General features: G+C 45.2%; 1 protein-coding gene across 3 annotated transcripts in view; it reads right to left on the bottom strand.

Moving 5' to 3' along the window:
- ZZEF1 (zinc finger ZZ-type and EF-hand domain containing 1) overlaps nt 1-16766 on the bottom strand; it is a 424884-nt gene that overhangs the window by 152349 nt on the left and 255769 nt on the right. For all 3 annotated transcript variants that reach the window (XM_077482353.1, XM_077482352.1, XM_077482354.1), the window contains 2 exons: nt 12970-13108; nt 8061-8226 (listed from right to left, as the gene is read on the bottom strand). In XM_077482353.1, the coding sequence (XP_077338479.1) occupies nt 8061-8226; nt 12970-13108 (305 nt within the window). The remainder of the gene's footprint in view (nt 1-8060; nt 8227-12969; nt 13109-16766) is intronic.

Below are 16766 nucleotides of genomic sequence, written 5' to 3' on the forward strand. Positions count from 1 at the left end.
AAAAAAACGGAGTTACTTACCGGTAACATCCTTTTCCGGGAGTCTTTCAGGACAGCCACCGTAGAGAGACCCTGGCTCCTCCCCTCTTAGGAAACACCGCCTTCAATTTCACAATTTAAGTCTCATCCTCCCTCCGTCCCCTCAGTTCTTCCAGAGTAACTCCGGCCAACTGGGGAGACGCAAGAACACGTCAAACAAACAAACTTTTAATCTTACCTGACGGTCTCATGTGATGATGAGTTCACAAAGATCTCCAAAAACCTGGGTGGGAACCGATGCTGTCCTAAAAGACTGCCGGAAAAGGATGTCAGTTTTTCCCAAGTCCGTCTTTCAGGACAGCCACCGTAGAGAGGATAAGCGAGCTCCTTACGGTGGGACCACTGCTTGCAGCACTTTACGACCAAAGGCTTGGTCTTTGGCTGACAGAAGATCCAACCTATAGTGCTTCACAAACGTAGAAAAACTGGACCACGTTGCAGCTCTACAGATCTGTTCAGGAGAAGCACCAGCCCACTCTGCCTGAGAAGTTGCCACTGCCTGGGTTGAGTGTGCTCTGATCCCAACTGGGGGTTCTAACCCCCCCTGTCACATAAGCCTGCCCAATGGCTGACCTTAACCATCTGGCTATTGTACGTTTAGAGGCTCTGGAACCCTTCCTAGCCCCTGAAAATAACACAAAAAGTGAATCTTCCTGAACTGACTTGTGTAATCTAAATAATGAAGGACACATCTTCTAACATCCAATCTATGAAAAATGTGTTACTGTTCTCTCACCGGATTTGAACAGAAAGTAGGCAGCACAATCTCCTGCACTCTATGAAAACTAGAGGCTACCTTAGGTAATAAGTCCGGATCCGTCTTAAAAATTAAACGGTCTGGAAAAACCTGAAAAAAAGGTGCCCTAACAGAAAGGGCTTAGAGTTCACTCACTCTCCTTGCCGTAGTGATCGCCACCAAAAACACCATTTTGAGAGTGATCAGTCTTAACGAGCAAGATTCCAATGGTTCAAAAGGTTCTCATGTGAGAACCTGTAAAACTAATGAAAGTTTCCAAACTGGGAAGGGGGAATTTGTAACGGGTCTCTGCCTACTTAAGGCTCTAAAGAACCTCACTATCCAAGGGTCTAAAGCTAGATGCCTTTCCAGAAATACGCTTAAAGCGGATACCTGACCCTTCAAGGTTCCAAGGGCTAAACCTTTATCTGCCCCTGCCTGCAGGAACTCTAGAACGGCTACCGAGCTGCGCACATCGAAGTAGTTCTCTGAGCACCAGCTGTTGAACTGCCTCCATACCTTCAAGTAAATGGTCCGAGTTTCCTTTTTCCTGCAACTTAGAAGAGTGGCTACTAAAGGATCCGAGAACCCTTTGCCCATCAGCAATTCCTCCTCGGTAGCCAAGCTGCAAGGTTCCACCGCTCCACCTGAGGACAGCAGATTGGACCCTGAGAAAGAAGATCCTCCTAGAATGGGAGAATCCAGGGGGGTTCCACAGACAGGCCCTTCAGAATGGAGAACCACGGCCTCCTGGGCCAAAGTGACGCGATTAGAATAAGGGTAGTGTTCTCTGCCTGAAACTTCCTTAACACTGCAGGAATCAGAACGGGAGGGGGGAAAGCATAGCACTTGGAGAATCCCCAACTCTGTGCTAGTGCGTCCACCCCCAACGCCCCCCCCCCCCCTGTTTATGGAAAAGAAGATAACTACCTTGGCGTTTTCCCTCGAGGCAAAGAGGTCTATCAAAGGAATCCCCCACCTTTGGGTGATCATTTCGAAAACCTCTTGCTTGAGAACCCAGTTACCTTCTCTCAGTGTTCTCCTGCTGAGAAAATCTGCTACCTGATTTTGCTCTCCCTTCAAATGTATCGCTGAAAGTGACAGAACATTTGCTTCGGCCCACCTGAGGATGGCTTTTGCTGGGGCACATAAGGATCCACTCCTGGTGCCCCCCTGCCTGTTGACGTAAGCCACTACCGAGGAATTGTCCGACCTGACTCTTACATGATGTCCCCGGAGTTCGCTCTGAAAGGTCCTGAATGCCAGATCTACTGCTCTCAGCTCCCTCGAGGATCTCTTTGACTCCAGCCTCTCCCAGGTATCCTGTACCAAACGGGAGTCGAGGTGCGCACCCCAACCTGAGCTGCTCGCATCGGTTGTAACCACCCTGGATACTGGTAAAATCCATTCTAGACCTTGCGACAAATTTGCTCCCTTTCTCCACCACCAAAGGGACCACTTTACCTGAGATGGAACCGAAACCAGAGAGTCCAGAGACCCCTGACTGTGGTCCCGAACCTTCAAGATGAATAGTTGCAGAGGACGGTAATGTAACCCCGCCCACTGAACTGCTGGGACGGTGGACGTTAGCAAGCCCAAGGCAGACATGACCTTCCTTACTGAGATCTGATGGCTGCCCTGGAGAAACAACAATGCTTTGTCTACCTTTTGGATTTTCTCTAAGGGAAGGAAGACCCTTTGTTCTGTTGAGTCCAACACATACCCCAGGAAAGTGACCCTTTGGGAAGGAATTAAGTTGGACTTCTCTAGGTTCAGAAGCCAACCCAGGCTCACTAACAGGTCTTTTGCTACCTGTAGATCCAAAATCAACTGCGCCGGAGAAGGGGCAAACAGGAGAAGATCGCAGAGATACGCGATCGCAGAGATTTCCCTGAGACGCAGGAATGCCAGAACTTCTGCCATCACTTTGGTGAAGATACGGGGGAAGAGGATAGCCCAAAGGGAAGTGCTTTGAACTGAAGGTGTAGCACCCCTACTGAGGTTTTCACTGCCAGCCTGAGGAAACGCTGGTGGCTCTCTGCGATGGGAATATGCAGGTATGCATCTTTTAAATCTATCGATGCCATGAAACAATTTGGTGGAAGAAGTACCTTCACCGAGTAAACTGAATCCATCCAAAACCTTCTGTAGGTGACAGACATTCAGAGGCTTCAGGTTCAGGATGAGCCTGAACTTTCCCGAAGGCTTGCGAACCACAAAAATGTGAGAATAGAAGCCTTTGCCTGTCTCTCCTGCTGGGACCCGTACCACCACCTCCTGTTCCTCTAACTCCTGAAGAGAGGAAAGAAGGGCAGACGATTTTTCTGCACACTTTGGCAGCTCGGTGACAAGGAGTCTCGGGGGGGGGGGGTCTGAAAACTCCAATCGGTAACCTCTTCTGATAATCCCCAACACAAACTGATTGGAGGTGATCATCTCCCACTGTGGGAGGAAGGCCCCCAACCTTCCTCCCCACCGTGACCCTGTCATTGAGACTTTTTGGGCTGTTCAGGAGGGCAAAAAAAAAAATCGCTCCCCCACGCCCTTTGCCCTTCAGCCCCCAACTTTTCTTCTGCCGATCAGTTCTAGGGGCTTTAAACTTTTTCTGAGGACGAGTCTTTCTTTTTGACTGCTCCCCATACTCCCTCTTAACGGGAAAGGCCTTTTTCTTATCAGCCGTGCGATCTAACACTGCTTCAAGACCTGGCCCAAACAGCAAGTCCCCTGTAAAAGGGATCCCACAGAGCTTTGCTTTGGATGCATTGTCCCCCTGCCATGTCTTCAGCCATAAGGCCCTCCTGGCTGAGTTGGTCAGAGCCGTAGACCTTGAAGACATTCGCACCGATTCAGCCGAAGCATCCGCCATGTATGCTACCCCCTTAAGCAGCATGGGAAAGGAGGATAGAATAGTCTCCTTTGCCGTCCCTGCTTCAATGTGTGCCTTAATCTGGGTAAGCCAATACTCAATATTACGAGCCACCACTGTGGCTGCCATGGCAGGCTTAAGATTTCCCTGTGATGAATCCCAGGCTTTCTTCGGAAGTGAATCCATCCTTCGATCCATAGGGTCTGAAAGTACCCCCATGTCCTCAAAGGCCAGATCAGTATGTCTGGACACCTGAGAAAAGGCCGCATCTAACCTGGGAGATTTATTCCAGACAAGAGACTCCTCTTGCGCAAAAGGAAACCTTTGTTTCAACGCACCAGAAAAGAAATGTTTTCTTTCGGGATCCTGCCATTCCTTCTTGATGGCATCGATCAACACGTCATGAACCGGGAACACCCGCTTTTTCTGTTCCCCCAGGCCCTTGTACATCTAATCGTGGAGTGACAATGCCTTCTTTTCCTCTTGTATACCTAAAGTGATATGGATAGCTCCCAACAGCACATCCACTTCTTCCAGGGAAAGTTTATACCGTGAGGTTCTTTTGGATTCCCCATCCAATCCCTCACCATCAGATTCCCCTTGGGAGTCTGAGGCGGCACTGTCAACTTCTTCCTCAACTTCCTCTCTGGAACCCCCTGGATTCTCCCCACCCACGGGAGGAACATCCACTGGGCTAGGTGGTACACTCTGCTGCGCTGGTGGAGGAGTGCTCTGGGGCTGAGACCACTGGAAACTAGAGAAGAGCGTTTTGAAGGACTGGAAAGTACTAGAGAGTTCCTTCACAGAAGCCGCCAGGTCTGCACCCTGTTCTGCTGCCTGCTCCCTAACCAACCCCTCAATACACTCCTTACAAAGTGCCTTGGCCCAGGAATCCCCCATAGAGGCTCTACATGAAGGACACTTCTTCCTAGAACCATGGGGGGACTTGCTCGTGGCTTTCTGAAAAACAAATAAAAAAGAGAGGGCAGCATAAGTTTAAAAAAGAAACACAAGCCCTACTTAGAGGACCACTGGGAGTGCCCCCCCTAGGATCAACCACCACCAGGATCCCAGACACACTGCCCTTCCCCCCAACCACCAAGGGGGAAAAACACCAGCGGAGCTACTGGTTACAGAGTAAGGGAACACCTCCCCAGGGTTCCCTTTACCTTTGAGTGGCTGGTGCCGTTATCCCCAGGAGCTTTTGAAGCCTCTGCTTCGGACATTCTCCTGTTGAGGAAGAGTGGTACGAACGTGCCTCCGACAGCTGCCTGTACAGCTTAGAAACGCCAAACGCTTGGTCCCCTTTCACGAACCGCGCACGGAACCGGAAGACGTGCATCCAATGAAGATGTCCGCCCCCACTGGAACTGACGTTGCCCGTCATCCAGTCCGGCCTCCAGCTCCAAGCCGACTGCAAACACAGGGGGACCTAGGACATCCTGCTGCAGCGCCCCACTGGGCGAATGAACGGATGGACCTCCCCGAATTTCTTGCTTTCCCCAAGCGGAGTGCGTGTAAGACAGTCAGTATGAAAGTCCAGCACCCCAGCCGACCGGACTGCCGAATGTAGTCCGATAGAAGATCGGACTGCCGAGCAGAGCCAGAGAGACCCCTGTCTCCTCCACTGAAGATAACATAGCCTCAGTCTCGCCGACTGTTTAGCTAATGTTCCTTAGCGGTGTCTGCCCACCGGAGGAAACACCATAACTGAGGGGGGCGGAGGATGAGACTTAAATTGTGAAATTGAAGGCGGTGTTTCCTAAGAGGGGAGGAGCCAGGGTCTCTCTACGGTGGATGTCCTGAAAGACGGACTTGGGAAAACTATTCCCGTCAGTGGATTTAACTACTTCCCACCCAGCCAATGTACATATACGCCGGGTGGGCGCTCTCTCCTTCTGAGTGGACATTCAGGAACGTCCTTCAGAAGTAGGGGGATCGCGCAGATGTGCTCATGTCACCCGGACATGATGCATCTCCGATCGGCAGGAGGGCTCTTGTCAACAGGGCCTTTCAAGCCCTGTGCATTATTAACCATACAAGTTAAGTTCTTGTTTAAGGAAAAGACTGCTGCATCTATGGCTGGCATGCTCCACTTAAACTTTTCATCTATGGGATATAAAAGGGAAAACCTATTTGGAGGAACAAAAATCCTGTCAGGATGTTCCCAATGAGCATACACCACCTATTCCAACAGAGGGTAAGGGGAAAGTCTGAAAAGGCCTCAGGGACCCCAAAGAGGACCAGGGGGCTCAGTAACCTCTAAAAGAGGCAACTTAAAGGCAGAACGAACCATCTCGGTAAGGAGACTGGACCAAAAGCCTCTGCGACTGAGAGGCTGACAAACTGGATATTTTCTTGTCCAGATTGCTCAGAGGCAAACTCATCCACCAGGCCCTCCACAGAAACCTGAGCTTTTAGCTCTTCCCCCACCCTCAACCCATTCCTGCTCCAAATTAGGAGGCTCCGGGGAGGAGGACCTGTCATGCTTCTTGCCACCTTGCAGGATGGAGCCAATCATGCCAGCAATCCTGTGCTCTAACCCGGCTAGGGCCGAGGACAGGTCGTCCTTGGTGACGAAGGGTGAATCAGCGTTGACTGTAGGCACTATACCAGATAGGCACAGCGGCTCAGATTGCCCGGAATTCTCTGGTCCTTCCGGGGATACAACACTAGTGAAACGACTAGGTTCATAAGGAACGAATGACAACATGTGTGCCCTTTCCTGTAGCGTTTGTCCTGCTCCTCTTTCCATTTACTAGCCACAAAAAGAGTACCTGGGTGTAGTATTAACACCCCTCAGAAGGAAGACCCTTTAATAGGGCTCACCAAGCCCCTATGCAACAATTCTGTTAAGCATCTGTAGCCTGCAAAGCAACTCCTGGTGACTCACGTGACCGGGGTAAGGAGAAATGAACTGCTGCACATGTCTGGTTCAGAGCCTGCTCTGTTTCCCATAGCTGCCTTCTGGAAGCACCACATGCTTGGCATACACAGCTTAAATAAGCTGGCTGTACGCCAGAACACTCTGCTCCTACGTGCATGCGGTCCTGGCGAACGGGCACGTTCACATATGATGTGAATCTTCGTGCACCCAGATAAAGGCTACGGTGCATGTGCGGCGAAGCCACGTGCGCCATGGCCGCCAAACTGCTGAGCCCAGCAGCGCTCTTTCGAAAGCACGTGCGCCATAGCGAACCAAGGCGAAATGGCGCACCATCATACAGGTAAAAAACAGCCAGACACAAGCAATAAAGGTACACTTTACAAACAGCCGAAGCTAGCTCAAAACTCCCCCCATATGGTCGCGCACACACGTGTCCAGCCTTTAGCTAGCTTGACTGATTGTTATAATCACTGGGACAACCCACAATAATGAAATGGTTTCACTTACCTGTCCAGGCGCAGGGCAGCTTAGAAACCAAGAGCCCAATCTTCACCCTTCACAACGGGTTTCTGTCACTTGAGGACCTTCAAGTACTGGGTACCCTTTTCAGGTGAATGGTCCACTCAGAACTGTACAGCACCCTGCAGGAAACCCTTAGCACTGTAGTGTCCAGGATTCCAATTCGCAGGCTCCAGCGCCCGGAGGCTGGATCACAGGCAAAATCTTGCAGGATCTTGAGTCTTCTTTGTGAGGCTCGGGTACCATTTATCTAAGCATATAGAGCCTGTGTCAAATGGATCTGATCGGTCAATCCTTTGATTCATTTAAGAACAGGTTATGGGCCTGAAGCTCAGAGAGCTTAAACAACCGTGCCATCCACCTTGCAGACACTGGTTAAAAAAAAAAAAAAAAAAAAAAAAACTTAAGTACTTCCTGTATGGGAGGGGTTATATAGGGGATCACTTCCTGTCTAAGGACCTTCGGTCTACCAGTGTCCATTCACCTGGAGATGAAGTATAACCCAGCAGGTAATTAATATTAGCCTAACTCTGTGTCCCATGATGTATAAAAAAGAAAAATAGTTTTAGGAAATGGTATAAATAAGAGAAAAACAAACATCCTGTGTCCCTCAATGAACAAGAAGGGAAAAAGCTGTGGCTTTAGATGTACTTAAACATCAAGAATCCCATACATCAGCTAATCAGTTGGACAAAGTTTATGAGAAAAAAAAACAAAAACAGATTGCATTATCTCTTGAGCTGCCCCTGAATCCTAAAGGGATCCGCGTCTCAGCCAGCACCCTCACCTAACAGGACATAAGTTGTAAAAGACGTCTGTGAAATGTTAATACATTGAAACATTGTTAAATGAAAAGTTTCTTTCACACAATGGGTCTAACAACTTACAGCAAATCAATGAGAAATGCTGAGAACGTTGCAGTACAAAAAAGTATGATTCATTTGTGTATCCATAGCCTTATGTAATACAATTTAAAAATACAAGTGCATAACCGTCTTAAGTAGATGTAAGCACCTGTCAGGGTATCTCATAGCCACATAACATCCGTAACACAGATCAAAGTCATTGCACACATTGCAGTTGATTCTATGCCCAATAATAAGTCCTTGGCAATGATCACATGCATATTCCATGTTAACCATTTCATGGTCATCTTCATGGCCCTCAGGTTTTACTCCACCTGTGAAATGAACAAATAAAACTGTAAATATATACAATAAAATCAATAAAACTGCTGCGCTAGGAAAGTAAGCAATATGGAGACCACAAAGCACCATAAAAGATGCATTCAAAGAAACCTAGTTGCTAAATGCTAATTGCTGGGCTTTTAAGCAGATGCAAGGCCTGTAAACGTTTCTCAGGCACTGTCCCAATAAGAATGCAGATCAGTGGTTCAGCCTTCCCTCTGACTTTGATTTGTAATTTTGCCCTGGTACAGACACAAACAAGTAGTATTTGTGAAATGAAGTTAGCGTTTGCCTCTTAAATGCACACAATACATACAGTATCTCACAAAAGTGAGTACACCCCTCACATTTTTGTCAATATTTTATCTTTTCATGTGACAACACTGAAGAAATTACACTTTGCTACAATGTAAAATAGTGAGTGTACAGCTTGTATAACTGTGTAAATTTGCTGTCCTCTCAAAATAACTCAACATTAATGTCTAAACCGCTGGCAACAAAAGTGAGTACACCCCTAAGTGAAAATGCCCACATTGGGCCCAATTAGCCATTACCCCTCACCAATGTCATGTGACTCATTGTTGTTACAAGGTCTCATGTATGAATGGGGAGCAGGTGCGTTCAATTTGGTGTTCTCGCTCTAACTCTCTCATACTGGTCAATGGAAGTTCAACATGCCACCTCATGGCAAATAACAGAGGATCTGGAGAAAAAAAATAAATGAATAGTTGCTCTATATAAGGATGGTCTAGGCTAAAAGAAGATTGCCAAGACCCTAAAACTGAGCTGCAGCACAGTGAACAAGACCATACAGTGGTTTAATGGGACAGGTTTCATTCAGAACTGGCCTCACCATGGTCCTCCAAAGAAGATGAGTGCATGTGCTCAACTTTATATCCAGAGATAGTCTTTGGGAAATAGACGTATGAGTGCTACAAATATCGCTGCAGAGGTTGAAGGGATGGGGGGGGGGGGGGGTCAGCCTGTCAGTGCTCAGACCATAAGAAGCACACTGCATCAAATTGGTCTGCATGGCTGTCTCAGAAGGAAGTCTCTTCTAAAAGATGATTCAGAGTTTGCTGAAGACAAGCAGACTACGGACAAGGATTACTGGAACCTGTGGTCTGATGAGACCAAGATAAACTTATTTGGTTCAGATAGTTTCAAGCGTGTGTGGCGGTAACCAGGAGAGGACAAAGACAAGTGTGTCTTGCCTACAGTTAAGCATGGTAGTAGAAGTGTTATGGTCTGGGGCTGCATGAGTGCTGCAGCCACTGGGGAGCTACAGTTCATTGAGGGAACCATGAATGCCAGCATGTACTATGACATACTGAAGCAGAACATGAGCCCCTCCCTTTGGAGACTGGGCCCCAGAGCAGTATTCCAACATGAGGACAACCTTAAGGGTTAAGGTGATGGACTGGCCAATCATGTCTTCAGACCTAAACCCTATTAACCCATCTGTGGGGCATCCTCTAACAGAAGGTGGAGGAGCACAAGGTCTCTAACATCCTCCAGCTCCATGATGTCATCATGGAGGAGTGGAAGAGGAATCTGGTGGCAACCTGTGAAGCTCTGGTAACTCTATGCCCAAGAGAGTTAAGGCAGTGTTGGAAAATATTGGTGGCCACACAAAATATTGACACTTTGGGCCCAATCTGGACATTTTCACTTAGAGGTGTACTCACTTATGTTGCCAGCGGTTTAGACATTAAATGGCTGTGGGTTGAGTTATTTTGAGGGGACTGCAAATTGACACAGTTAGGACCCTTTCACACTGATGCTTGCAAGAGTATTTTTAACGCAGGAGCGGCTCTTTACAGGTGCTATTTTTAGCGTTGAAGCGCCTGTAAAGCACCTCAGTGTGAAAGGGGTCTTATACAAGCTGTACAATCACTACTTTACATTGTAGCAAAGTGTAATTTCATCAGTGTTGCCACATGAAGAGACATAATAAATATTTACAAAATGTGAGGGGTGTACTCACTTTTGTGAGATATTGTATGACAAACATGTTAGCCTGGTTGTTCGTAATAGCACAATGTAGACAGTGGAAGCGATCCCTGTTCCTTAGTGGTCCGTATTATGGTTAGTAATTCAGGTAAAAGAATATCCGTAAATATTTTATATAGTTCTTTTATTTTATATAGTGCTCTCAGCAGCCCATCACTACCCAGAGCTTTGTAATTGGGAAATGTGGCCATAACCGTTTGCAATTCCTATGCTATGAGTAAGAACTGCTGCTAGTGCGAAACGTCAGCCTTTTTGTCTGTTGTGTTCGTTGTGTTTTTTTTTTATATGATTTTTTAAATAAAGGTGTTTTTTTTCTCAAGAGTGCGGCAGTCCAGAGTCTACTTTTATTCGTTAGCAATTCCTCCTATGGCAATGGGAGCATTAGGTTACTTTTTATCCAAGGCCTTAAAAGTGGTTGTAAAGGCATGCGTTTGCAAATGCGTGCGGACCAAACCCCTGTTTTTAACGCATACCGTTAGGTTAATTTGGCTGTCTGCGAGCTGGTGGTAAGTAGGATTTGTTTTTTTCCTGGGCATTCCCCAGACATTGTTGTTACCTGTTTTTAGCCTTCCAATGCCGCTTACTGCGATAGCCAGCTATAGATGAGGGCGGTGGCAAGTTTTTGTTATCACGTGAGTGTTTGTATTGGTCCAGCAGTGCACCAACACCTTTGCTGCCATTGTGCTCTCACTGGGTGTTTGGTGTGCTCCTGTACCTTTAAAGGAGGGGTGGCTCCCCTTCAGCCCACCTGCTCTCATCTATCCATCAGAATACATGTGCCTCCACTGCGGGGACACTTATATTTTAGTGTTAGGACCACAGAAACCAGAGTGCCTTAACGTGACTCTGTGGCTCAGGCATGCGTTTGCAAATGCGTGCGGACTAAACCCCTGTTTTTAACGCATACTGTTAGGCAGGTTAATTTGGTTGTCTGGTGGTAAGTAGGCTTTGGTTTTTCCCTGGGCATTCCCCAGACATTGTTACCTTAGAATATTTTTTTTACCTTGATGTATTCTGTGTGTATCTCCTACCTCAGCCTCCCTAATATTTACCTGAGCCCTATCTCGAACCAGTGATGTGCACAAGTGCCTCAGGCATCCAGGACTCCCTCCTAATTGGCTGACACACACACAGCAGCGCCATTGGTTCCCGCTGCTGTCAAAGTCAGTTAGCCAATCAGGAGAGAGAGGGGGCAAGGCCGAACCACGGCTCCGTTTCTGAATGGAGACACAGAGCTGAGGCTCTGGTGCCCTCCATAGTAAGCTGCTCATTGTGGGGGCACTCAACAGAAGGGATGGGTCAGGAGCACCGAAGAGGGAACTGAGAAGAGGAGGATCTGGGCTGCTCTGTGCAAAACCACTGCACAGAGCAGGCAAGTGTAAACATGTTTTTTTTCCCTTTAAAAATAACAGACAAGACTTTAGTTTTAAGTGAAGTTCCACCGGGAAAAAAAAATAAAAAATTAAAGTCAGCAGCTACAAATGCTACAGCTGCTGACTTTTATTGTAAGGACATTTACTTGTCCAGGGCACCTGTAATGTCCTCACGCGAAGCAGACCTGACCCTCGGCATCTTCAGTAAGGGAATCAGGAAGTGGTTCAGGAAGAACACAGCCTGGTTCCCTACTGTGCACGTGCAAGTCACACTGCGTGTCTTGACTGGTCCCTGCTGTCTTCTGGGACCTGTGTGTCTCCCAGCAGACAGCGCGGGTGGGGGAGATGGAAAAGCGCAAGTTTCATTTTTGGATGGAACTCTGCTTTAAGTTGATGAAGTTGTATGCCGAGAATTTAAAATTGAACTCATCCTCAGTATGAGAAACCTTAGATGAGTATACTGTGGTAAAGAAGGAGCAAAACCCTTGTATGATAGGAGTATCTGAGACAACTTGAGGGTAGAGATGTGGTGTGTATGTATAAAAGAGGACAGTTGTTGGAAATTGGCTATGACTGATAATGTGTCCGGTTTCCCTCCCCCTCTTCAATAAACATTTGAGAGGCGAAAAAACATTTGTTCTCAGCTTGTTGTAGTTGTACAGTATGGTAATATTGTTGTGCTTCTATCCATTTCTTTTCGGTGGTGGTATTAAGAGCATGTATATAGGCTTGCTCTGCCCTGTCCACAGCTATGTTTATTAGAAGTCTTAATAGAGGAGATTTCTTGAATACATAACCCTCTAATGTACACCTTCAAGGCATCCCACACAATAATATTAGCGGCCGAGTGTCTGTTTTCAATTTGAAAGCCTTGGTGTTGTGATCATATGCGATGTGGGAAAGTGATGTTAGTGAAAAGGGGTAGCCAAAACTGATTGAGCTCCCAGTGGGTGGGTAATAGTAAGACTACAATGTAACACATCAGGTGTGGAGGAAAGGGGTAAATATTCAGAATGACCATGTGGTCTAAAGAGGGCAGCAGTGAGCCACCTTAGAACCACCTTAGAATCAGATTATATCCAGCTGGTTAATTATGTATTTGTCTCATCAAATCACCACAATGCAGTAAATGCTATTTAGAATGCAAGTAAAAATGTTCAGTTTCATGCAAACTTCCCATTCACTCATGATATTATAAAAGATGTATGATGTAAAAAGACAAGTGAAAAATTATTCATTTTCCAACTAAACCGAAATTTCAATTTGCTATTTTAATCAGCACAGTTTATTTACTGCCGGCTGTATAGCAAAATGTAAATAAATCACTGCTGCTAATTTATTTAGACTTACCCAAGAAGCATGTTTTACACAAATCCATATCATTGCACTGTAAACATCGGTAGCGATGCCATGGTGCAATTTTATCACAACCATCGCAAGATATTTCGACATTCAACAGGTCACAGTATCGTGCAATAAACAAATGCATCTGTAATAAAAAAAAAAAAGTTTAAAAAGACTTGCGTAGTAGGTGAGGTTGAAAAAAAGACAAGTCCAACCTATATGTGTGATTATATATCGGTATTACATTGTATATCCCTGTATGTTGTGGTCGTTCAGGTGCTTACCTAATAGTTTTTTTAAACCATCAATGCTCCCTGAAGTTTAAGGTTAAATCTCTTTTCTTCAAACTTTAATCAGTGGCCACGTGTCTTACTCAACTCCCTTTGTGGAAAAGTTTTATCCCTACTGTGGGGTCACCAGTATGGTATTTGTAAATCGAAATCATATCCCCTCTTAAGGGTCTCTTCTCCAGAGACAATAAGTTCAGTGCTCGTAACCTTTCTTCATAACTAATGTCCTCCAGTCCCTTTATTAGTTACGTTGCCCTTCTCTGTACTCGCTCCATTTCCAGCACATCCTTCCCGAGGACTGGTGCCCAGAACTGGACAGCATACTCCAGGTGAGGCTGGACCAGAGTCTTGTAGAGTGGGAGAATTATCGCTTTATCTCTTGAGGTAATCCCCTTTTTAATACATGCCAATATTCTGTTTGCTTTGTTTGCAGCAGCTTGGCATTGCATGCCAATGCTGAGCCTATCATCTACTAGGACCCCCCAGGTCCTTTTCCATGCTCGATTCCCCCAGAGGTTCTCCCTCCAATGAGTACACTGCATTCATATTTTTGCCACCCAAATGCATTATTTTACATTTTCCCACATTAATCCTCATTTGCCATGTAGTTGCCCACCCCCTTAATTTGTTCAGATCTACTTGCAAGGTTTGCACATCCTGCAGAGAAGTTATTGCCCTGCTTAGCTTAGTATCATCCGCAAATACAGATATTTAACGATTTACCCCATCCTCCAGATTTTTTTTTTTTTTATGAACAAATTAAATAGGATTGGTCCCAGGACAAAACCTTGGGGGCCCCCACTTCCCACCCATGACCATTCTAAGTACTCCCGATTTATTACTACCCTCTGAACTCTGAAGCCCTTGTAGCCAGTTTTCAATCCATGTGCTCATCCATGCAAACGGACCTTAAATTGTAAACGTTTATGGGAAACTTTATCAAATACTTTTGCAAAATCCAGATAAACCACATCTACAGGCCTCCCTTTATCTAGATGGCAGCTCCCCTGCTCATAGAAGGTCAATAGATTGGTTTGGCAAGAATGATTCTTCATGAATCCATGCTGATTCCTGCTAATGATACAGTTTTCATTACTGAAATCTTGTATATCGTCCCTTATCATCCCCTCCAAGAGCTTGCATACTATTGAGGTTAGGCTAACTGGTCTGTAATTCCCAGGCATGTATTTTGGCCCTTTAAATATTGGTGCTACATTGGCTTTTCTCCAATCAGCTGGTACCATTCCAGTCAGTAGACTGTCAGTAAAAATTAGGAACAATGGTCTGGCAATTACTTGACTAAGTTCCCTAAGGAGCCTCGGGTGTAAGCCATCTGGTCCGGTGACTTATTAATGCTATGTTTTTCATTTCTATTTCGAATTCTGTCCTCTGTTAGACATGAGGGTGCTTTCTGTGATATGTTATGAGGATAAAGACAGAAGTTTTGGTTACTGAAGCCCCCCCGATTCCCTCGTAAAGAATAGATGCAATACCTTCGCCATCTCACCATCCTTTGTAACCAGATTCCCTTCCTCATTTTTTATGAGGCCAATATGGTCTGTCCTTCCTCTTTTACTGTTTATATACTTAAAGAATTTCTTGGGATTTTCTTGCTCTCCTCTGCCATGTGTCTTTCGTGTTCTATCCTAGCTGCCCTAATTGCATCCTTACATTTCTTGTTGCATTCTTTGTAAAGTTTGAATGCTAAGCCTTCTCCTTTGCCTTTATATTCATTTTTACATTGGGCGTTAAACCACCCAGGACTTTTATTCGGTCTTTTAAATTAATTTCCCAATTGGATGCACTGGCTAATGACCTTATTTAATATGCTCTTAAAGCAAATTCATCTATCCTCCATGTTCTTTGTTCCTAAGATTTTATACAAATAAATATCATCTAGCAAGGTTTGTAGTTTAAGGAAGTTGGCTCTTTTGAAAATCAGTGCCTTTGAATTCACCTTATGTTATTTGTGTGATTTATACTGAAGCTAATTGACCTGTGATCAAGGTTTCCTAAATTGCCCCGTATTTCCACATACGTGATCAGGTCTGTATTGTTGGTAAGCAGTAGGTCTAGTAACGCTTTGTTTTTAGTTGGTGCATCTACTATTTGACCCATGAAATTGTCCTGCAAGACATTTAGGAACTGGCAAGCCTTAGATGAATGCACGGTTCCTTCTGCCCAGTCTATGTCTGGATAATTAAAATCCTCCATTTTGATAACACTTTCCATCCTTGCCGCTAATCCAGATTGTGATAGGTCTGTCTCCCCCCTCTTCCCTCAGGTTAGCATAGCATACTCCCAGTATTTTCCCCTTAGTTTCATCCTTTTGGAGCCTAACCATAAGGATTCAACCTCCTCCCTAGCTTCTTTCGTGATGTCATCTCTCACATTCACGTGTACATTATTCTTGATATAGAGAGGGTAAAAAAGGGGGAGGAGTATGCCTGTATATCTGCAATAAATGGAACACCCTTGAATGGTTGCCAGCCAATCATGAGAGCTGTTGAACCACGTCCCTAAAATTCCCACAAATCCTAAATCCTCCTCGAACAACAGTATCTCTAGTTCTCCCATCTTGTCCAGCAGGATCCTGGCATTGGTTAACATGCCACGTAGTTTAGACCGGGCACATACGGAGATCTTACTGGGTGTTCCGAGGTTGCAAATAGAACTTACCAGTTACTATACTTACTTCGGGTTTATGTGCTTTAATCAACCTACTACTAATGCCCCCAATACTACCCTCTGAAATATGTTCAGCACTGACTATCTCTACTGTGAAAGGGGAATTGTGGAACTTTATATGAAGCACACAATGTTTATTCATGTCATGTTTATTGATTCCTGGTAAACAATCATATTAATGATAACATTTGTGTAATCAATGACAATACATGAAAACGTATTATTGCATGTGTGTGTGTGTGTGTGTGTGTGTGTGTGTGTGTGTGTGTGTGTGTGTGTGTGTATATATATATATATATATACATACATACATACATACACATACACACACACATATATGTATATATACATATATACACACACACACCACCATAAATGGGGATTGTAAAATAATAATTAAGGTAACAATAAGTTGCCTATAGACATAATAAACAGTAATCATAGGTTATCTTATAAAAGTTGGTATCATTACTGGTTGCCTGATACTGATGAATCTCAAACAAATGTTTGCAATAATGTAGCATATGACAGTATCTCTACGCGTTTCATGGGTATTCCCAATCAGCAGATAAAAAGTAGATGGAGCTATAATAAAAAATATGAGTAAATGCAAAGTACGCTTATGGTTGAGACAGGGAAGGGAAAAGAAGAAACAAAAAAAATTCCCAACCACTCTTACCTATAGGTATATTCAATGTACAAAAAATGGTGTTGACAGCTGAAGGCATGGTACTTAAAAAATCCCCATAGGCAACACTTTAAAAAGGTTACAGGTTACATGCTTTGAGTTACAGAGGAGGTCTTGGGCTAGAATATTTGCTCTCG

This window comes from Lithobates pipiens, unplaced genomic scaffold, assembly GCF_037356315.1.
Source record: "Lithobates pipiens isolate NorthernLeopardFrog02 unplaced genomic scaffold, aLitPip1_a1.2 Scaffold_16, whole genome shotgun sequence".
NCBI classification, from domain to species: Eukaryota; Metazoa; Chordata; class Amphibia; order Anura; family Ranidae; genus Lithobates; species Lithobates pipiens.